At 37.6% G+C, this 22,822-nt stretch overlaps 1 protein-coding gene across 2 annotated transcripts in view; it reads right to left on the bottom strand.

Moving 5' to 3' along the window:
• DSC3 (desmocollin 3) overlaps nucleotides 1–20,872 on the bottom strand; it is a 39,077-nt gene extending 18,205 nt beyond the window's left edge. The window contains exons 1-9 of one of the 2 annotated variants that reach the window (XM_045527345.1): nucleotides 20,740–20,872; nucleotides 14,065–14,149; nucleotides 13,368–13,567; nucleotides 12,055–12,174; nucleotides 8,445–8,600; nucleotides 7,030–7,174; nucleotides 5,199–5,365; nucleotides 2,207–2,341; nucleotides 1,627–1,812 (exon numbers count right to left, since the gene is read on the bottom strand). In XM_045527345.1, coding sequence (XP_045383301.1) covers nucleotides 1,627–1,812; nucleotides 2,207–2,341; nucleotides 5,199–5,365; nucleotides 7,030–7,174; nucleotides 8,445–8,600; nucleotides 12,055–12,174; nucleotides 13,368–13,567; nucleotides 14,065–14,149; nucleotides 20,740–20,808 — 1,263 coding nt within the window. In that variant the 5' untranslated portion in view covers nucleotides 20,809–20,872. The remainder of the gene's footprint in view (nucleotides 1–1,626; nucleotides 1,813–2,206; nucleotides 2,342–5,198; nucleotides 5,366–7,029; nucleotides 7,175–8,444; nucleotides 8,601–12,054; nucleotides 12,175–13,367; nucleotides 13,568–14,064; nucleotides 14,150–20,739) is intronic. The other variant, XM_045527346.1, reaches the window with a different exon arrangement.
• Between the last annotated feature and the right edge of the window lie 1,950 nt (nucleotides 20,873–22,822).

Genomic DNA, 22,822 nt, shown 5'->3' on the forward strand with positions numbered 1-22,822 from the left:
CATATGGAAAAGCAAACAAGCAAAATATTCATAGGGAAAAAATCCAAAAAGGAAGAGCATTAGGTAAGGGTGGGATGGAACATTACAAATGCTAAAATACAAGTTATGGATTTTGTATTCTTATAGAGCAGCAATATAAGATAGAATATATATGCTAATTAATAAACAATAAATTAATGGTACAAAAGAGAATGTCAAGAACAAACTCAAATACAAATCTATCTTAGTATATGATAAGAGGAGTATGTCAAATCAATGAGAGAAATGTATTATTCAACGAATCGTGTTGGGACAGCTAGAAAAACTAAACTTGGATTCATATGGATAAATTCCATATAAACCAAAGGTTTAAATGAATAGCTAGATAATAAAACAATAACAAACTAGAAAAATTTCTGGTAAAATTCTTTCATAATATCAATGCCATGATAACAACACAAACCTCACAACCATAAAAGAAGTATTTAACAAATTTTGACCTTGAACAGCAAGCCCTGCCCACAAAAAAATTCCTAGAAGTCAAAAACCACCACCAACAAACATATAAAACAATAAAGGGTAAAAATATTTGCAACAATATTCCCTAGTATAAAACTCCTACAAATAGATAATAGACAAGAAGAACAAAACATAGAAAAGGCTAACAGGTAGGATAAGAGAGCTTAAAGATATAAAATATATTGTTTCTTACTATAAGATAAATGCTCAACTACACCAAAACATTATTTTCCTTTTGCTCTCTGACTTATACCAAAATTTGGTAATTTCATTGGCAAGTATTGTCACAACAGGTATGTTTGTACGTTTCTGCTGAAAATGTCGACAGGCACCACCACCATGGAAGACAATTAGGCAATAAGTCTACTACATAAAAACAGCCATGTCCTTGACTAAGCAATTCCATTTCTAGAAATTTATCCTACATATAAATTGTAGTGTATATTCATTGTAGCATATTTTGAAATAATAAAAAGATTAGAATTTCCATTGATATGGCCTAAATTTCCATGTGTACATAACTAGTTGAAAAATATTTTACATCCACACCATGGATATTACACTGTAATATCTGAAATATATAGCTGTAAGAAAATAATGAAAATATTTACATATTTAATACTAATGTGTAATGACTTCAAAGATAAGTTGTTGAATGAAGAGAAGTGCAGAACACGGAGTATAGAATATCCATTGACATGTTCTAGACTTCCATAGAGAGAAGGTCAGTCTCAAATGGACATAGCAGCCTTTTCAAAAGAATTATTCCTGTTCTGAATAGCACTGGAGGAAGAATAAGAACCAAACATGGGCTATAAGGAAAAGAACTTGGGCACAATAGAAGTAAGAACTTCTGAGAATCAGAGCTCTGTAAATACGAAATAAGCTACCAATGAGAACATGGAGATCTTTATAATAGAAGATGTTCAAGTATAAGCTATGTGTTAGTAACTGGCAATAAAATTATAGAAGACAGGCAGGCATTAGATACAAACAGTGGGTTAAATAGATTTTAAATTCTCTTCCAACTTACAGAGTCTATGATCTGAAACTATTTAGTTGATTAAACCATTAGTTGAATAAAATCTGTTAACTCGCGAAGTTGTCAATTATTCAATATTATTGTACCTTTACAACACATAGAACACCTTCATTAGTTTCTTTATCTGTACTGATTTTGAAATTTCCGTTTTCATTTCCCTTTAAAATGGTGAAATTGGCTCTCCAGTTGGCAGTTTTAATTAAATCCTTATCTTCTACAGGTATTCGTAAGATTTCCACATTGAATGCATTTTCCTCTACCGATGCTTCATACTGAAACAGAAAGAGCTCACTGAAAATTTACTTTATAACGAGAACTTTTTCAAATAAAGCGAAATGTTTCTTCTGCTTCAAAAGTACTTATCATTTTATATAGATTATTTCAAAACTGTGAATCATAGATGCTATTGTTTCATTAAGGGTTATCTTTTAAATAAAAGAAGAACTTCATTACAAATGCTCTAATATTACGGGCCTTTAACAAAAGAGATAATGCAAGTACTAATATGAATAAATAAAATAGATTTATATATCATCTGTTTAAACTTTAATTTCAATCATAAAATAAACATAAAAATCCCAAAGTATGACAAATATTTTATTAATTCAGATTAATAACAAATGATAAGAAATAAAGCAGAGATAGATTTTGGTATTATATACTTACAGCATTTTGTCTGAAAGTGGGTGCATTATCATTCGAATCTTTTACTGTTATGATACAAGTTGATGTACTTGTCAATCCAAAAAATTGACCATCCATGTCTTGTACTTTCATTATCAATGAGTACTTGTCTACAACCTGAAAACAAAGCAAATATTTAACTAGTCTTGAAAATTTTTGTTTATATTTATAAATAAAACCTCAATTGCATCCTCTTCTATTTGTGTGGATCCGTGCTTTTATTTGATTTCCATATTGCACATACTCTAGGAATTTGGTAAAGAAGGAAAAGCTGAAAAGGTAGGCAGAGGTTAAATACAAAGAGCTATACCAAGAATTTATACTTAAGCTTTAAGTAACAGATAATAGGGAAAGGTTTTATGGAAGTCATAAGGGAAGCACAAAATTAGAACATTTGAATTTCAGGAAGAATATCCTTTTTGGGGGTGGAGACAGGGTCTTGCTCTGTTACCCAGGTTAGAGTGTAATAGTGTGTCGTATTTCACTACAATCTCAAATTTCTGAGTTCAAGCGATTCTCCTGCCTCAGCCACCTGAGTAGCTGGGACTACAGACACATGTTAACACACTCCAATAATTTTTCATTTTTTGTAGAGATGGGGCCTCACTATGTTGCCCAGGCTGAACTCAAACTCCTGGTTTCAAGTGATCCTCCCACCTCAGCCTCCTAAAGTGCCGGGATTATGGGCTTGAGCCACTGTGCCCAGCCTAGAAAGAATATTCTTAAAGAAGTTTTCATGTAACTTGGAGTGAGTTAATCTGAGAATCAGAGCAACCAGTCAAACAGCCCCTGAGATAGTCTAAGACAAGGGTTCCAAATCTGAGGCTGTAACAATAAAGACAGAGAAAGGGTGACAATGAAGTTACTTGGGAGTCAGAATGGAGTAGGATTTGATAATGAATTCTATATGCAAGTTAAGAGAGAAAGAGCGGGTTGAGAATGATGCTCAGGTGTCCCACTTGGAGAGATAGGGAGACAGGGGTATCACCACCCAGTTAGAGAAAATGCAGGAGAGACAAGTCTCTGAGGAAGTGAACAGTACTGGGGTTGGCAAAGAGGAGTGAAAATAATGAGTTTTGTTTTGCATGTGTTGAATTTTATATACCTAAGGCAAATCTAAGGAGTACCGTCCAGAAGGCACTGGGTAGATGGCCTCATACTTAAGGGAGAGATTGTGGCCAGAAATATCTATCTGCAAGTCATCAGTATGTAAATGGTGCCATTGAAATTATAGCAGGAATCAGATTATTCAGGAAAGTTACAGGGTGGGAAGAGCTGAAGATATAAGGAACGACAGCATTTCAAGCATGGGGCAAATAAGAAGACTACGCAAAGGCCACTTAGAAGGAAATATCGGAGAAGCAGGAGGAAAATCAGAAATATAAGGGAAGAGAGAATTTCAACAAACGTCAACAATAGACAGGGATTTAAGTTAATTGTTGGATGCGGCAATGGAGTTTTGCAGATGGTGTGGTGATATTGAACTGAAGTTATTAATTTGTGGAACAATCACACCTTTGCTGCCTTTCTTTTACCCTACTGTTCTGTAGCCGCTCCTTTTGTTCTTTTATTTTTCTTCATTTTCTGTTTCCCTCTTTCTTCTCTTACTCCTCGCTTTACTTGATCTCCTTTTCACATTGAAAACCAGTATTCCCACTTTGAAACACTCCTTCCACAGTCTTCAAAACTCTCTGATACCCTATTTTTGCTTCTGCTTCCTCTAAATTCATTGTTTCTTTATCTCCCATGTTCATTTCTTTACTCCTGGTATCATTCCCCACCCCTCTACACATGTACCCTCGCCAAGAAAGCAGGCCTAAGTTTGAACCCAAAAGTGTATCGGTGTAACCTTAATTTTTCTAAACCTCATTTTTTACTCTGTTGATTAAAACCTGTTAACTTGACAGTTGTCAATTATTCACTTGATTATCACATCATCTCTACATACTCTACAGATACAAAAACACATTCATATCCCTTCAAACTTTCCCATTTATTATTATCCTTATGTTTATAATATAAAATAAAATGCTCTGACTCAACAAAAAGAAATAACTATAATTAAAACCTTTGTCTACTTTTGATTCTTTTTCATAGATTCCCACCAGCACTCCCTTTTTCTTTGGCATCAAATTCCCTTGATTTCTTCTGTGCAATATCCCTCCCAGTCATACCAACCCTTCATTTACGGTATTCTAGTTGTAGTGGGAAACACTAGAGTGTTCTATAAAGCTATTTTCTTCATGTGAAATCAATTCATCTGCTTTTGTCAATAGTGCATGGCTCTGAGTTAAATGGAGGCTGACAAAATGAGCAGAACAAAAACAGCAAAAAAGATTAGCAGATTCAGCGCAATAATTTGACTTGAGCAAATCAATCAGTCTTCTGACTGTCAGACTTCTCCTCTATAAATTGGATGTAACACCTATCTTGTCAAACAAGGACATTCTAAAAATCAAATAAAATTATGCATAAAGAAGTTGAACATAAAGTGCTTTATACATGATATGCTATTATTATCACCCAAAAAATGTTACATATTTTAAATAATCCATCAAGTTTATTTCAACTAATCCTTTCCCAACTAAAAGCACATGTATCTGTAATAATTGGATAGGAATCAGGGTATGATCTATACTCAAGCAACAAGCAAAACTAATTGTCCTACGTGAGAATTGAAATCTTTGCTGAACTGGAACCAACTTGCCACATATAAAAAAATAAAAATATTCAATGACAATTTTTATAGGAAATATCTTTTTTCTTTTTTTCTTACTCCTTCTAAATACTGATTCGTCTGTATTTCTATGTCTTGTGCCTACTCTTAGGCCATAGGAAAAATGCCAGGAATTCTTAACATCTTATGGCTAAAATAAAATTAAAAACTCAATCCACCAAATAGCAAATTAGAGTCAATGGGAGAGGGGGTGCTCAATTCCCCATGAAATGAAGCGCCACAGAGTGTGCAAGCTACCTCTCTGTCCAAATAATGAGAGATGATGGTGATCACGCCTGTGCTGGGATGCACGGAAAAGAGCCCAGGTGATCTTGGCGTTTGCTCCAAAATGCTGTACTTCAGGCGTGTGTGCATCGTGTCTGGTTCATCTCTGTCTGTGGCACAAACCATCCCCACTGTAGTACCTACACATTAAAAAAAAAAAAAAAAAAAAAGAGCCTTTAATTTCCTGAATTGAAAAATATATTTAGAAGTATGTACATCTCTAAAGTTTCAACAATGACGGTGAAAACTTAATGTAAAATATATTTCTTACCAGAGGTGTTACATCTTTAGATAGTACTGATGAATGTGACTTCAAACTTACACAAAATACTTTGATGCTGAAAATTAAGGTATACTTTTATTTTGCTCACCATTTAAAATGTTTGCTAGTAAATGACTAAAAAAAATTAGTTAAATGGCAATCAAAAACAATTTTAATACAACTTTCCACACATTGCAATAACAAACCTAGGTGGAGGAATAAACCATGGCTCCTAAGTAATTCAGATTTTTTTCATGGGATTCTTGATTAATGGCTATATCAAGACCAACTTGGGGGAATACAGTAAGTACACAGATGGTCAAATTGACCTTTAGTAGCCTAGTCTCTCCTTTCTATGATCTTTTTTGCTAGTCCCTGATTTGACTTATTCCCTCCACCAACTTAGTATCACAGCCTTAACTGGTCTGAACCTACTGACGTAATGTGTTTAAAGTACCCTGGGTTAATCTGGGCATCAAAGTGTTTGTCCTTTATTTTTCTCTGTTACTATTAAAGAGTACAAAATCCTCAAAAAAGAGTCTGAAACCAGTTACCCCTTTTTGAAGAAGGGAAAACATAACAAGAGTCATAAATTGTGAGGCTAAAAACATTATAGCTTATAAAACGTAATTAATTCCTTTTATGGGTAAGAAAATTCAAAGAGACTTCCCTGAGTTCCCACAGTGAATTAATAACAGACCCTACATCAAAAACTAAGTTTCCTACACTATTATAATCATTTTTACTATTTACAGGTATCCTATAACATCATGTTATAAACCCCCACTATGCACAATAAAATTTATTCAAAAAGAAAACAAAACTAGGTTTCTTAAACTCCAAACCTATGATTTTTTTATTTTTTAATTGTACCAGGTGAGTAATAAACAAGTTAACATCAATGACATTAAATTTGCAAAGTAAAATATAAAGGTGAAAAGCAGACAGAATAATGCAGCCAAGATCTAAGTGACTACTGGCAACTTCAATAGGCAAGTTAGCAAAGTCATCCCTTATGATTGAGTCCATGTCCTTTCAACTTTATCGTGAGTGGTTATTCCCATGTTGCAAGTCTCAGAAGCCATCCTGAATGCCACATTTAAGGGCCAGGTAAAATGAAATACTTTGGTTTTCCACATGTGAGAGCAAGTGTTTAGGATGAACAATATGTGATATAGGTCTCTCTGAAGTGATTCCAGCATTCATTCGAAATTGGAAGTAGTGAAGTAGTAGTTTTAAGAGAGGAGAATATAAATTTTTAGAGCTTGAAATAATTGTATCCTCAGTGAATGTCATTTAACACCTTCCTAAACAAAACCTCATAAAAATATGTATGCTCATTTTAATTTTTTTTGCTCATTCTACCCTGCATGGCACGTATTGATTGGAATTGGGACTTAATATTATATTTGCTGATAAGTAAATACCAGCTGAGTGTTATCTCAGGATGATCTGGCCTTGAGTATGAAAAAGCTCAGTGTCTCAAAAAGTGTACACAAACATATTTAAAATGATACATTTTATTCTTAAAAGCAGACTTACCAAGTCTACTACTTTCTGAAACTTCAAAATTATAAACTGCTTCCGTGAAAACAGGTTTGTTGTCATTCTCATCCTCTACTCTGATGGGCAGGGGAAGAGGTAAATCTGCTGAGTACCCGTCTGCAGTTGAGGCATAGGCGATCAACTGCAAAACAGGAAAAAGCAAGGTCAGTAGCCTGTTAGTATCAGATTCTAGAAAAAGAGAATAAGATGCTTTATCTACTACCTTCTTTGCAAGTCTTTGCAATAATAAACCACATGAAAGATTTTTATTCAATGCTTTTGAAATTATCAAAGCATCGAATGGAGAAACACTTTAACTACTGCAAACAGCATCCAGTATTTGGTAGAAGTGGCTACTTGAAAAAAAACTTCAGAGTACAGAAGTAAGGGATGACTCCATCCATTAGACTGAGGAATTAAATGTGAACATAGAAATTTGCACTATAGTTTTTATTTTCTCCACAATCAGAAAGTTACATTGGGGAGAACAATTAAACCCACTGCAATGGGAAAAATCCCTACTATGTCATCTAAATAAGTCAATTCCCAATCTTGTCATTACCAAGCCCTTTTATTGTTTTACCCAAGAGACCACATATTTGTAAGCAGTTTTTCTAACAAAATACACTTACTGATTGCCCCATTGGTAATTAATTAAAGGCAATGTAATGTCAAATACAATGTATTTCTATTCAGCACATTATTAGAACACTGAATTCAACATTTTCTAACCAAAAGCAAAGAATGTCACACGGGAGACATCAGTCATGTTTGCTTATGCAGCATCTCTTCCCTCTTCTTCTGGGAACAGAATCCCTCTTTCGAATGAAGAATCATCCCCATGAACCACAAGAATGGCACGTGACCCCACGGCATTTACCATATTACACTGAAAATTGTTCGAGTTTCTCCCCATTGACTGTAAGCTCATCCATAACCGAATTCTGGCTTAGTAACCCTTATTTAGGTTTGGTCTCTCATTTTTGCTTCCTTATCTAGTTCTCAGACATGATCAGAGAATCATACACGTGAAAAAAAAGACAAAAATGGTAGAGCAGTAGAGAAAGAGGAGCCTTCCAATCAACTACGGACAAGTCTTGGAGAGAGGAAAATGTATCAGTGACCAGAAAGAGAGAGAGAATATTTCATAAGCAAAATCAATTGACGGGAAATTTACTGAAATTTACATTCAAATACAATTGAATCTCTTTGCTTCATTTCAGGCTTACCTAACAGCAGTTGAGATAAAGAGCCGACCAAGTATCCCAAAACATTGCACACTCTACTTTCCTTTGACTCTAAGATACCTTCTAAGCAGAGAGTGCAAGCAGACAGGAAAGAGTAGATGGAGTGAGTATCAGAAGAAACACAGTTTAATAATTTAAAGTCAGGTATATCAGTAAAACTCCTACATCAAAAATATCATATTCTTCACGATCCACGGGCTTGGTGCAAAACAGATTTCCAGTGTCTCGTTCTATATAAAACAAATTTAAAGGTTCTTGGTCAACTCCACGCCCACTTATTGAGTAGAAGATGGTGTAGTTCTGTGCTGCATCAGATTGAACCTAAAGGGGAAAAAAAGTATGCAAAAAAATTACAATTAAATTCAGTTAAAATGATATTTTTAAATGCAGTTGATGCATTTATGTATGTATTTTTTTATTTTAAGGAGATGATTTCAATAGAAAAGAATAATAACACCCATTATTGCCAAGAGTAAGGCAAATAGGGACTCTCACATACGAATGAGAGGAATGCCAATTAGAACGTACTAGAGAGAGAAACTGACAAAAATTAAAAGAATGAGCTATAATAAGGATAAACAGGAAAGGCTCTTCCTGGCAGAGGAAATAGCAAGCACAAGGGAGCAGGCCAGGGTTGTGCCTGGAATATTCAAGGAGTAGTAAGAAAGCCACTGTGATTTGAGGAGAAAGAGAAAGGGAGAAAGAAATAGGAGATGAAGATGTAGTAAGATAATAGGGACCAGGTCGTGCAGAATCCAAGGATGTTGACTCTTTCTTGGAGTCATATGGGAAACCATGGGAGACTTTAATTTACAGAAGAATAACATCATCTGATTTATATTTTCAAAGAGTAATACTTGCTGTTTTGTTAAGACTAGATTTTGGTGGGTGGGTAAAGAATAAAACAGAAAGACCACTTAGTTACTGCAAAACTACAAGGAAGAGATGATAGTTGGTTAGACTAACATAGTAGCAATAGGGGTGGTGAGAAGTGGCTGGATTCTAGATATAATTTAAAGGTACAGCTATTAGAATTTGCTGATGGGTTGGATGTATGGTGGAAAGATAGAAGTCAAGGATAATGTGACAGAGGGTGCTAATATTTCTTAATACCTATTCTGGCCACCTTCTTGAGGATTAGAATTTATAACTGAGCATAAGGTTGCCCAGAAAAAAAGGCATTTCTCAGTCATCTTTGAGATTAGGCACAGCCACATGAAAAGGTCAGGTCAATGGGATGTGAACAAAATAATACGTGCAAGATCCGGACTGTGCTCTAGAAGGTGAGGGAGTGTGTTTCCCCTCTTGGACACAGTGAAGAGCCACCTCAAATGTGCAGAGCTGACCAAGCTAAAAAATAAAGACCCCTGGGTCCCTGGTGTTTTCTCAAATTAGAACCTTTTACTAGATCACACTTTTATATGACAGTCACTGTCTTGCTTAAGTCACTCTTATTTGGGACCTTGTAAAATGTAGCTATACCAACTCCTGTAATAACACAGGAATTAAAAGTTTAGCTATGAGAAGAATAGATGGATAGGGTAAATTGGGGCTCAACTTCCATTTTATTTTCCTTCTACCATGTCCACTGTCCTTTCATAGGGTAGATACTAGAAAGATTCAAACAAAAACAAATGAAAAACCCTAAATCTTGCAGAATCTCTTGAAACCAGAGTTCTGAATTTAAATATGGACATTCAAATGTGCTTGCACATGATTTGGAAGCCATAAGTGAGGCAGATGTCTTGTTTGTGCTGCTTCTGCTGTTTTTGCTGGCATTATAGTTTGATGCATTTGTTTTCTTTTCTCTCCTTTGCTTTTTCTATCTTTCCTTTTTTTCCTGCAAAGGCAGAAGTACCTCTAATTATTCATGAACTTTGTGGGTGTTAAGAGACAGGGTATGAATCAATCTTTTTCCTGATATTGGTTAGAGTCATCCAGAGATTGTTCTGAAGTTGCATGAGGAGGAACAGCTTCCTGCCTGTGGTGTTTTCCTGACTGTGCCAGCGGCACTTTGGTTCTAGAATCAGCATCTTCTCCACCACGGAGAAAGTAGTATGTCCCTCGGTTGTGGGTTCTGTGGTGTAGCTAGCTTGAGGACTTCTTTCTGAAAGTTCAACTAAAGTTTGTTTCTTCAGCCCTCCCAACAATTCTGTAAACTCTTTAATACATGCACTAAATCCCTATCTGTTAACTACTTGGAGAGAAGTATGCTTTCTACAACTAAAACCTTATGAAACAGACTTCAATGCCCAAATAGTTAGATGGATTAAACTGCCACTAACTGAAAGGGGAGGATGTTTTTAGGAGAAAAATCAAGCATTTTATTTATATACGTTAAGTTTGAAATTCCATTAAACTTCCAAGTAGAAATATTCATTAGGCAGTTTGGGCTGGAAATGTGAAGTTTTAAGTATGCAGTATATAAAGAGTACTTAGAGCCATGAGATTGGATGAGATCAACAAGAGCATGGATGTCAATAAATAAAAGACAAGATTAATTACCCAAACCCTGGAGTTCTCCAAAGTTTAGAGACTGGGATGGGGGGCAAGGGTGGTAGATGAGGAAGAACATACTAAGGAGTGAGTGGTCAGTGAGGTATGTGGAAAACTAGGTGAATGGTGTTCTAGAAGCCAAGTGAAAAAAATATTTCCAGGAGGAGGGAAAGGTCAGCTATGTTCAATGTACGTATGTCAAGGAAATGAGGACTAAGAGGTGGTGACTAGTTTAGCAATGCAAAGGCTAAAATCAGCTATGATTAGTATAACTTTGGCAATCAAAAAATCACTTCTTAATATGCCTCATCAGTGTTTGAGTATGATATTCATGAAGAAGAAACAAGTGTCTAGCACTGGATAGAATAAAAAATAAGCGTGAAAGACTCTTCTGGAAGGACAGTTAAAAACTTAAACAAGTAGCACACAGGTCATGCCATCAATGTTAAATAGCAATCACAGTAACAGAAATTTAAGGGGAACAAAAAGGCAAGCACAAGGCCATAGCCCTACTTCAGTATGTGAAAAGTAAACCTGATCATGACATTAACCTGATTAAAAATATCTCCTGGTTTTTAGGGCAAAGTTAAACTTCTGAGCAGAACATGCATAGCCCATAATGGTTTGACCCCTACCTGCCTCTTCTGCCCCACCTCCCTGCTCCACCCCATATCATATTTAGGAAGACTAAGCTACCCAGAGCTCCTCTAGGGAGCCATGCTTGCTCTCACCTCTGTACTTCCCTCTTCTTCCATAATTATTTACCTGCACAAAATTTCCCCATCCTTCAGGACTGAACTCAGATGTCTCCTCCTCTAAGGCTTTTCTTGCTTTGTACCACCTTATCTCAGGGTTTGGTGTTCATCCCATGTGTTATCAGATCTGCATCTCTGTCAGAGTCATAGCACTCATCACTGAGTGTTCTAATCATTAGCCTACTTCTATCTCCTTCACTCAGCCAATAAACCGCATGACAGCAAGGCCATGACTAAATTTATTTCTATCTTTAGAAGCCAGAGCAGTGCCTTCCATAGGATATCGTAGATGCTCAACAACTATTTGCTAAAGGAATAAACAAAAATCACTCAATGGCTTTAGAGTCTTTCTCATATTATTAGTTTTTTAGTGATTTTCTTTCTCACTGTACTCGCTTTTATTATACCTCATGAACATCTTCAGTCAGATCAGTTTATTTTTAAATGTTTAAAGAGTTATTAAACTGGAACAAAACAGACTCTTAGAATTAAAGCACTCTCAACCAGAAGGAATGTAAACCTACTTGCTGAAGAAACAAAGGGAAGGGGCCCAAGGAATTTTCTTGCATTGAGCAAGGAATAGGTGCCCATCTCCTCTTGGCACGCCTGAGAACAGTTTCTTTAGTTTGTCTTTTCTTCAATACCTGAATTTAGAGAAAGAAAAAAAATGAATAAACAAAAGCAGCACAGTGTACTTTGTTGTAAAATAACAGACAGCCCATAAACCTAATGCCTCCCTGCAGGCCTAGCCTCAGGAATTTCCATGCTGAAGCTAGCCCAGTAAATAGTCTTTTTGCATTAGAAAGGTAAGAAAGAATATATCCAGATTGTAAACATTTCCTAGATTAGATAACTTCCTTTTGTTTACCTTTCTAATACTCCCCATACTTTCAGGTTAGGAAAATCATCACTGTACTCTCAGTTCTTCTTGCTTTGTCCCAAATAAAGATGGAGAACACTTCCACTCTCTAACAATCTCTAGACAGCACATACTTGTTCTTTCTGTTAAAACCTCACACTCTCAGGTGAACCAGAGAAAGAAAATGCAAGTCCTTCACTGCCCTAGTGCTCCATCTGCTCTGTCCAATATGGCAGCCACCAGCCACCACCAGCCATGTGATATTTAAATATAAATTTACTAGAATTAAATAAAATGAAAAGTTCAATCCTTCAGTTGCACTAGCCACATGCTAAGTGCTCAACAGCCATTAACCTTGGACTACCATATCAGACAGTGCAGATTCTAGAACATTTCTATCATTGCAAAAAGTTCCATTGGACTTTTTTGTGATGTCCATTTATTTCATATTACAAGGGAGACATTTTGTTTCATAAAAATTAATTAACAAAAAATTGTATTAAACATGATTAGTAAAATGCTAAGCAGTTGTTTAAATTTGCTTTATCATTAAGAGAGTTAACATAAATTAGGTGTAATCCAGTCTAAACTTTTCATCATTTTGTGACTACTTTCATAACAACATTCTTCACAATAAATTGTTTGCACTAAAAAAAATTCTGAATGCTATGACAGAGGGGTAACCAAACTGACACTGGTGCACAAAAGCCATTAGTTAGAATTTAGAGGTGGAAGAAGCCTTCACAAGGGAAGTATCATTTACATTTAACAAAGTAAAACCAAAGCCAATGTTTACACTGTGTTAGGAGAGACGCAAGAGAGGAAGAGAGGAAGAGAGAAGAGGGGAGGAAAAAGGGGGAAGGGGACAGGAGGGGAGGACAGAAATATCATATGTATCCTTTGGTCTTTGCATTTTTAATGACAGCATTTTAATGAAAAGAAAAATATGCCTGAAAATATTCAATGCACTTTGAATACCTTCTTCTCATGTTCCAGGAGAACAGTAATCTCTTTGTGAGTCTGTTTCTTTGTGTCAGAAAGTTGTATAGTGAAGGATCTTTTCTTATCAGACAACACAAGAGCACTGGCTGTGTACACTGACCCGTCATCTAGAACTCTGAAACCAGGATCACTTGACTGGATGAGGTCTGCGGATCTGAGGCACTCTTTCAAATTAACTGCAAGTAAAAATCTTCAAGTTAAAAGGTAGAAACGCATGCAAACAAACAAACAAAAAAAACAAGTGTTAAAATAATTTAGAAAATCTTCTTCAAAATCATTAAGTGGAATGAAATAAACCCTCACTTTGCATTTTCCAAACATCTTAACCTGTCTTTCTACATTATTAAAAAATTATAATTTTCTTTCAGTTAAAAATAATAATTCTTGATTATATATTTCTATTAAATAAGGTGTTCCAAACCTTGAATGCTTCTAATAGGCTTATAAAAATGATCTTCTAATTAAAGAGGTGGGCACATTGCAGTCATGAAAAAGCTGAGCTACACACCCACAAACACACCTGAATAAACAAACAGAAAAGGTTCCTTAACAATACAGCTTGAGCCTTTTAAGATACATCTATCTTCAGCCAAAAGTCATACATCTGAGCTCAAAGAGCGATCAAGTAATAAAAATATGTCTGTTTTAAAAAGACTGTTTTGAAATTTCTCACCTCTGCCGACCATTTTGTCTACCTGTAGTTTAGAAGGTACATTAAATATCACGTTTTTGCAAGCTTCACCAGCAACACTGAAGACCTAGAATTTAAAAGTCCACATTAATACAATACAGAATAAAGAGCAAAAACCATGTGATTGGGGGGCAGGAAGGGCAATATACGTAACCTAAACTTTTGTACCCCCATAATATGCTGAAATAAAAAAAAATGTGATCATCTCAATAGATGCAAAACAAGCAATTGACAAAGTCCAACATCCATTTACAATAAACTCTCAACAAATTATGAATAGAAGGGAACTAGCTCAGCATGTATAAAGGGCACCCATGAAAAACTTACGACCAACTTCCCACTCAATGGAGAAAAGCAGAATGCTTTCCTGTAACATCAGGAAGAAGGCAATGATGTCTGTTACCACTTCTATTCAACATTGTACTGGAGCATCTAGCTAGAGCAATTACACAAGAAAATAAAATCAAAGGCACCCAGATTGGAAAGAAAAAAGTAAAATTGTCTCTATTCACAGATTACATAAACTTGTACATAGAAAATCCTCAGGAATCCACTGAAAAATTTATCAAAATGCATAAATGAGTTCAGCAAGGCTACAGGATGTAAGGTAAATGTGCAAAACTTAATCACATTCCTGTACACTAGCAATGAAAAATCTGAAAACAAAACTAAGCAAACAATTGCATTTGCAATAGTATCAAGAAGAATAAAATACTTCAGAATAAATATAGCCAAAGAACAAGATTGTACAGTGAAAATCATAAAACATTGCTGAAAGAAATTTAAAAAGACCCAGGTAAATGAAGAGATATCCCATCTTCATAGATCAGAATATATAGTCCCCAAATTCATCTACAAATTTAATACAATATCTATCAAGATCCCAGCTAACTTTTTTAAAGAAATTGAAAATTAATCTTCATGCAAATACAAGGAACTTGAAAAAGAAAAAAAAAAGTTGGACATATATTTCCCAATTTCAAAACTTACTACAAAGCTGCAATAATCAGAGCAGTACTGGCATAAGGATAACTATATAAATAAATGGAATATAACTAAAATCCCAGAAATAGACCTTTACGTTCATGGTTAGCTTCCAGAAAGTTCAAGGGAAATAAACAGTCTTTTCAACAAATGGTGCTGGGACAACTAGATATCTTCATACAGAAAAGTGAGTTTGGACCCCTAACTCACATCATACACAAAAACTAACTCAAAATTGACCACAAACATAAATGTAAGAACTAAAACTGTGTGTAGAAAAACTTTAAGAGTAAATCTTGACTATCTTGGGTTAGGCAACGATTTCTTATATATGACACCAAAACATAATGATAAAGAAGAATTAATAAGTAGGACTTAACCAAAATTAAAAATTCTTGCTCTCCTAAAGATACCATGAAGAAAGGGAAAATACAATACAAAGAATGGGAGAAAATACTTTCAAATCATATAACAATAAAGGACTTGTATCCGAAATGTATAAATAACTCTTACAACTCAAAAAAAAGACAAATAACACCAAAAAATGGGCAAAGGATTTGAATAGATATTATCAAAAAAAGATATGAAAATGGTCAATAAGCAGATGAAAAGATGCCCAACATCATTAGGCATAAGAGAAATGCCGTTTGCATCCTGCCAAGCTGCGTTATATTCTGTACTGTGTACAATAAAGAAGTTTGCTTTTCGTTTAAAAAAAAAAACAATAAATACAGTTTTCCCACTTATTTTGAAATGATCACAGTTTTTCTCTATTAATATAGCACTATGTTAAAGCACAATAATAGATTTTCTAATGTCAAATCATCTTTCTTGGAATAAACCTTACATGCACATCATGATTTTTTAAATACATTATTGGTTTGGTTTGCTGCAATTTATTTCAGTATTTTGTATATGTCCATAAGTGAGATCAGGCTACTATTTTCCAACTTCATACAATCCTCATGAGTTAAGAAGAGTTCCGTTTTTTTCTGTTCTTTGAAACAATTTATATAAGGTAGAGATTATCTGTTCCATATAATTTTGAAAGAATTCACCTATCATGAGTCTGAGACTGGAGGATGTAAAGGAGTGTGTGTGTGTGTGTGTGTGTGTGTGTGTGTGTGTGTGTGTGTGTGTAGACATCTGGTTTCCAGCTGTATTTCTTTAATGGTTATAAATCTATTTAGATGTTGTCTACCTCCTCAAGTCAATGTCAGTAACCTGTATTTTGTAGGAAACTGCTTGTTTTGCATTTTAAAATTAACTGGCATTAACTACTACTAATATTACTTTTTCAACATTTGTATTCTCCATTACTGTGCCTCCTTTTTATTCCTTATATTGCTTTATCTATGCCTTCTCTACTTTTTGCTTGCTCAATCATAGCTGGGTTTGTCTATACTTTCAAAGAAGAGCTTTTGGTTTTGTTGATCCTATTGCTTTCTTCTTCTTTTTAAATGTTCTTTGTAAAATATAATACACAAGATTAAATATAATATATATGCATATGTTAATAAATAATAAAATGAACATTAGGGTACTCAACCTTCAAAGTTAGGAAATAGAACAATACCAATATTTTCAAAGTCCCCATATATCAAAGTCCCTTTTACCCAATTGCATTTCCCTCCCTTCTTCAACTCCCAAAATTCAGGTAACCACTAACGGATGATTTTTATGTTAATCATTTCTTTCCCTGCCTCTGCTTATTTTTATCCCATGTGTATATATCCCTAAAGAAGACAGTTTTATTTTACTACTTTTTGCCTTTTAAATATATGTAGTCATATGCTAATTTCATGCAATTTGCTCTCTTTGCTCAATATTATGTTTGTGAAATGCATCCATACTACTGCCTCAGCTGTGTATGTATATACTGTATATAATATATACTCAGTATATAGCAACAGTTCATTCATTTTTATTGTTGTATAAGGCATCATTGGAAAGAATGAACAATGAATTCATTAATATAATTTTTGAAAGAAGTAATGTTCATACATAGATTTTAGTTATGATATGCTTCTTGAAACTATAATTTGCTACAATATTTTTGTGGGGGTTGGAGTATTATTGAAAATAAAATCAAGTAAAAAATGTAAAGGCATTATTATATTAATGATGATGAGCTAATAAGCTTTAAAAGTATTTTTAAAATAACTTCTATATAGAAGAGTGGCCATACTTTAAAGTAAAATGTAACAAATTAAGTGTTTAAAAATGATTGCCTACTGCAGCCTGGGAAAAAATAAATTGCTTTGCTATATTTTATAGCAGTATGCAAATTTTATTAATTATATGACATAAAGCTTATCAGAAAAATCATTAAATCCCTGATAGAAAAATCTAATGCCAAAGAAAGAGTGAAAATTAAGGGGTTATTTGCAATCGTTTCACTTTTATGTTGTTGTTTGATTTTATAGTGAATACACAAAAGTGGGCTTTCTAAAATAGCACCCTTCTTCAATAGAGGAAAAAGAAGCTGAAGAGTGGAGATTTATGGAGAGTTTGAAATACAAAGGAGAATTCTTGACTGAGCACAATAATTACAGAATTTTAAATTCTATCTCTCCTGTGGACACTTGCCTTCTACAAAATGGAAACATTACCTTTCAAATTCTTACTACCCCGAAAGTATATTGCAAGATTTACCTCTCTGTATTCCCAATACTTAGATAATCCTAATAAATTTCCTTCTACCCAAAGACATTGTAAGATGGGAATTCTGGTTAGATAGAAAGTATGATTAATCATAGGTCAGTAAGGATGCCATATATGGAACAGAACTGCCATGGGCATTACAACAGGACCAAAAAATGTGCAAGGGCTTACATTTATTTACTTATTCAGAAGTTGCCTAAGGGTCTAGCTGTATCACAATATGAACATCAACAATTTCCTTTTAAAAAGGTAGCTGATCAAGCATCAGTCTAAATATGCATATACTAAAACTCTGACTTCCTTAAATTTGTAGTTCTAAAATAAACTAGTTCTCATTTACTTCATTTGCCTTAATCTTTTTTCACAAATGTAAAAGTCAATAGAAATTACTGTACTCCCTTTTATTTTAAAAAGATGAATATATCTAATGTTATCAAGAGAAAAAAAGTATTTCTGGTAGGGAATCACATTATTCTCATTAATTAATTCTATAAAATCAGAAAAGATAGTATGTCCATTTATAAATGTAGGCTGCAGGTAGACTTCATATACTCCAGAGAAGAAAAGTACAGATTTGAGGGGAGTTATTCCAAATGTTAGTTATTTTGCAAGAAGAGCTCTTTTAACAAAACGGTGGGTTAGCTGTGTCCAAGTACACATCATTTACAACATAAAATAGATAACATAATTCCTGAGGTGGATTTGATAAAAACAGTATTAACTCATATTAAAAAGGATCTCATTCTTTCTAGCAGGCAGAAGACCACTCACTAATGCAAATTAGTTTTCACCAGCCCTAACAATTTTTGTTACATTAGGAGCACAAAACACTTTCAGAGATATTCAAAAAACTTAAAATAATAGGGAGATGGTCTTGTATGCTTCTTTTCTTGTTTCCCCTACTCTTTTCTTTTCTCTGTGCAGGTGGTTACTGGAAACTGTATTTGCAGTTTAGAGTGTGGCTGGGGACGAGGGTGGGAAAGAGATTCAGGAAGAGAAAAGTGCAAATTGGGAAGATTCCTTAACCCAAGGGACAGCTCAGTGGGAAGGCTAACACATTCCAAGTCTCAGATTTGTGTTAAGGAATTGCTTTGAAAAGCCCTCTCCTTAGAACAAGCAATGTTTTTAAGAGATCCATTAAAGTGTATAAAATAAAAAGTGTTTCTGAAGTGCAAGGTCATTAATATTATACTGAAAAGTTGAGAGTCATACGAGTCAAAAGGAAAGAAATACAGACATGAGATAGTCACTGCAGGTCTTAATTTGCACATCTGGACGGAAACTGGAAGTGTTTGTAAAATGACAATTGCAGATGAAAGAAACTGTCAGGCTATTACACTCTCCAGCATTTACGTTTCCAGATACACCATTTAATCCAAACTTTATAAAATTCTTTTTAAAAAAGAATCTAAATGAGTATGTCATAGATGAGAGCTGAAGCCTTGTCGCTTTAGATTTACTGGCACCTTCTTGCCTTGCCACACCCCTACACCCCGACACCCCGACACCCCCAGCCCGCGCCCAGACAGCTCCTCATCTTCCACGCCCTCCCCTCGAGCGAGTACGGGAAATCTCGACAACACAGCAGTTTCTTCTTCCCGTTCCCTTATCTCACAAAACACCAAATTCATTTTTTTTTTACGTAGAAAAGCTGGAAATGCTTTCAAATATATCACAAAAGAACACGTTTGTGAGCAGTCCCCGCTTATTGAGTCATTTCATCAGCTCAGGTATTTTGTTGAAGCAGTTCCAGGGCAGATGGATGCGCTTACTTGTACAATTCTTTGTCCATAAGTGTCTCGTAGATCGTAACTGCCAACCCCATGTTCTTTTTTTTTTTCATCCTCATATTCTTAACTCTCTGATTCAAAGAGAGGACAAAGCTTGGAGACACTCGCCCTGGGCCAGGAAGCCGGAAGAATCCGTGTAGTCAGCGCCGACCCACCCCCCCAAGGCGGACACAGACCTCTCTAGGGGGCCCACAGGACCCCAGGCCCGTCCGTGGATGCCGGGAAGTCGCGAGTCGGTGGTTTCTTTTTACTTGTCCTGAGTGAGACCCTGGTCGAGTCTGCTTCGTGTTTAACCGCGCCTTCGGAGTTCCCGTTTTTTGTTTTTTTCTTGGAATCTCCCAGGTTCTCCAAGAATGTCCCTAACTTCCTCTCCAGGCGTATCTGCGGGGCAGGTGTCTGGGCACTGGAGACCCCCGGCGGGGCTCTGGGCCCGCGCACTCCTCCCTCGAGCCACACCCGACAGAAATCCAGCCCACCCCACCCCGCCCACCATCCGCAGCATCCCGACCCTGTCCCCTACCCCACCCTGCCTCACCGCCCGCCCGCACAGCAGGACGCCAAGCCACCCCTGAACCGGCCTTCCCGCTCCTTCGCGCCCCGGGCGCAGCCCGCCCCCGGCCGGGTGGCTGGCGGGGGTGGACGGCGTGGCCAAGCTCCTGAAAATAACCTTTAGGGGAGACAGAGCCGCGCAACTCGCTTCTCACGGGCAACCCCGGGCTGGGACCCAGGCGCACGGCCCGACCGCTCCGCTCGCTAACGAGCCCAGCCGGGATCCACTGGGACCCCATCTCCCGTCTGTCGTTTCGCTCGCTCAGGGATCCTAAATAACTGACCGACAAGCACTCTTCGCCCCCCATCACCGTCACCAGCCCAGCCCCGCAGCCAGGGGAGGCGCAGGATCCCAGCCCTGCCCACCCCCGACGGACGACGCCCACCCGAGCGCAGCGAAGCCCGGGCGCGACTCAATTCAGACAGTCGAACGCGGTTTGTCGCGTCCCAGAACAAAACGCTGAATCCCGAGTCATCCCTCAAAGACGCCTTTTGTTTCCTCACCCTCCAGGCTCGAACTTGGGACTCGAACCTGCCTCGCAGGATTAAGCTGAGCTGCAGATGTCACCTTTCAGCCCGCTACGTCCCCTACCCCACCCTACAGCGACCTGGGCGGATCAGCGCCCCCTTCCCCACCCCAGATCCGTCTGAGAGGGGGCCGGTGGCTCACCAAGAGGGTCAGCGGCAGCTGCCTGCAGAGGGCTCCGCGCGGGGAGCTCCGGGGCCCGGCGGCGGCCATCGGGGCGCGGGGCAGGGAAGGAGAGCCCGGGGCTGCGGAGAGAGACCCGCGCAGGGTGAGGGGCGCGGGAGGAGCTTCTCTAGCTGCTGCTCGTCTTTAAGTCGCTTTGGCCTCTCTCAGGCTTGCCTGCCCGGGAGCGTCTTCGCTCCCGAGACGGGATTGGACCCAGGAGACGCCGAGAGGCCCCTCCTTGTTATTTCTCAAGTTTTATCACCGCTGGGGAGCTGCCCGAGCCTGCCCCTCCGCTCCCCAGCGGCCTCCGGGGCGCTCGCTCTCGGGAAAGCGGTCCCGGGCCCCCCCTCTGCCGCCTGTCCCACGCCCCTCGCGTGCCCCGCGGCGCTGCCACCCAGCCCGGCCCTCAATGCGGCCCTCGCCGCCCAGATTGTCTCTGGGGCGTCCCCGTCGCCGGCGCAGCGCGGCGCGTACCCACTGCAGAGCCCAATCTGCCTGCAGGGATCCCTGCCCCAACACGGGCCCTCCTGGGTGCCAAGAAAACCCTTGTCATTGGATCAGCGGATACGCCCTTCAACTTCGGAACAAATTCTGGGCGATGGCTCCAGGTTAAAACAAAATACACGTCCTGTATTCTCTCCAGATTTGACACAAATGATAAAATAAACGACGGGAAGAAAATTATTCCCAAGTGGCATGAATAAACTGGCATTTGGCATGACGGAAATTAAAACCAAGTAAAAAAATTCTGATCTGATCATTTTTACACACCCAAAGTATGTATGATTACACTCAGAGCTTTACTTGATGCCAATTTTGTGGAGTTATATAAGCCTTCTAAGAAAGAATTTGTTATGAGATGTTGGCTTAGTACTTACATGGTAATTATACTAAAATGAAATTTTTCAGGTTGCAGTGAAAGGAATATCTACCATGCAAAACCTACTCTGAAATGAGGCTTACAAATTCAGTATCATTCAACAAACACTTATCAGGGCCCAAAGTCAACCAAATATTGTACAAAGGGATGGAGCAAAGGAAAAGGACAAAACCCAGTTCTTGCCCAAAACAATTCAAAGTCTAGGAGGAAAGAAAGGCAATCACTCTAGCACATTATGATAGATTTTTAATAGGGATATACTTTATAATGCTAGGGAGTCCATATTCCCTTATTTCTCTCTAAACTGAATTTTATGTTGTCTAAATCCCCATGGATTCAAGAGGAAATCCCTCTCAGATATTTGTTGCTGCTCCTCAAAGTCCATTCAAAAGTTTTGAGGTCAGGACTTTCAGACAGTCCAGTTTAAACAGGAGAGAGTGTTATGGCCTTCATTCATCCCATTTTGGTCACCTCTAATAGACTAAGCCATGTGTTCCTTAAAGGCTGGGCTTCCCTGAAACTCGTGAAGCTTTGCTCTCAGGATTCAGGCACTGTACCTTGAATTTCCCAATTCAAATCTCTAAAGCACCCAAGGCACTCTTTACTGGAGGTCTCTGTATGGAAGAGCCCTTCCATTCTCAGAGAAAGTTCTCCAAACTCCACTCCAGGGTTTTCACCTCCCATCCTCAACCCTCACTGCAACCAGGGCCTCAGGGGAAGCTTCTCACAGTCTCTTTCAGCCCCAGCCAGTGTTTACAAACACAAATAGAAGGCGCTTTCCTGAAACTTTGATGAGGAAAAGAAATGCTAACACCAATCTCCCTCCCTCATTTCAAATTCACTGTCAACAGTAAAGGGTTGAAGAATTAGAGTAAAGGGGAGAGGTGTTAAGAAATTTTAGAGGAGAGGATGTAACTCAGCTGAAGAAAGCTGTAAAGAAGTAAAGATGGTTGAAATAAAAACAGAGAAAAGAGAAGGATGGGAGAATGTTCCTGGGAAAATGCAACAGCAACAGGACATGAGAAGCTCTAGAGAGACTTGTGAGAGCTTCCCACATTAAGGAAGCAGAAAGGAGTTGGCTCAGAATGGCTGGATGGAAAAACTCCTGTGGCTGGGAATTAGATTAGAAAGATGGCTCATGGCAAACCATGATGACAGGCTGAATTTTGTTCTGGAAGAAAT

The sequence above is a fragment of the Lemur catta genome, chromosome 16 (genome assembly GCF_020740605.2).
Source record: "Lemur catta isolate mLemCat1 chromosome 16, mLemCat1.pri, whole genome shotgun sequence".
NCBI lineage: Eukaryota > Metazoa > Chordata > Mammalia > Primates > Lemuridae > Lemur > Lemur catta.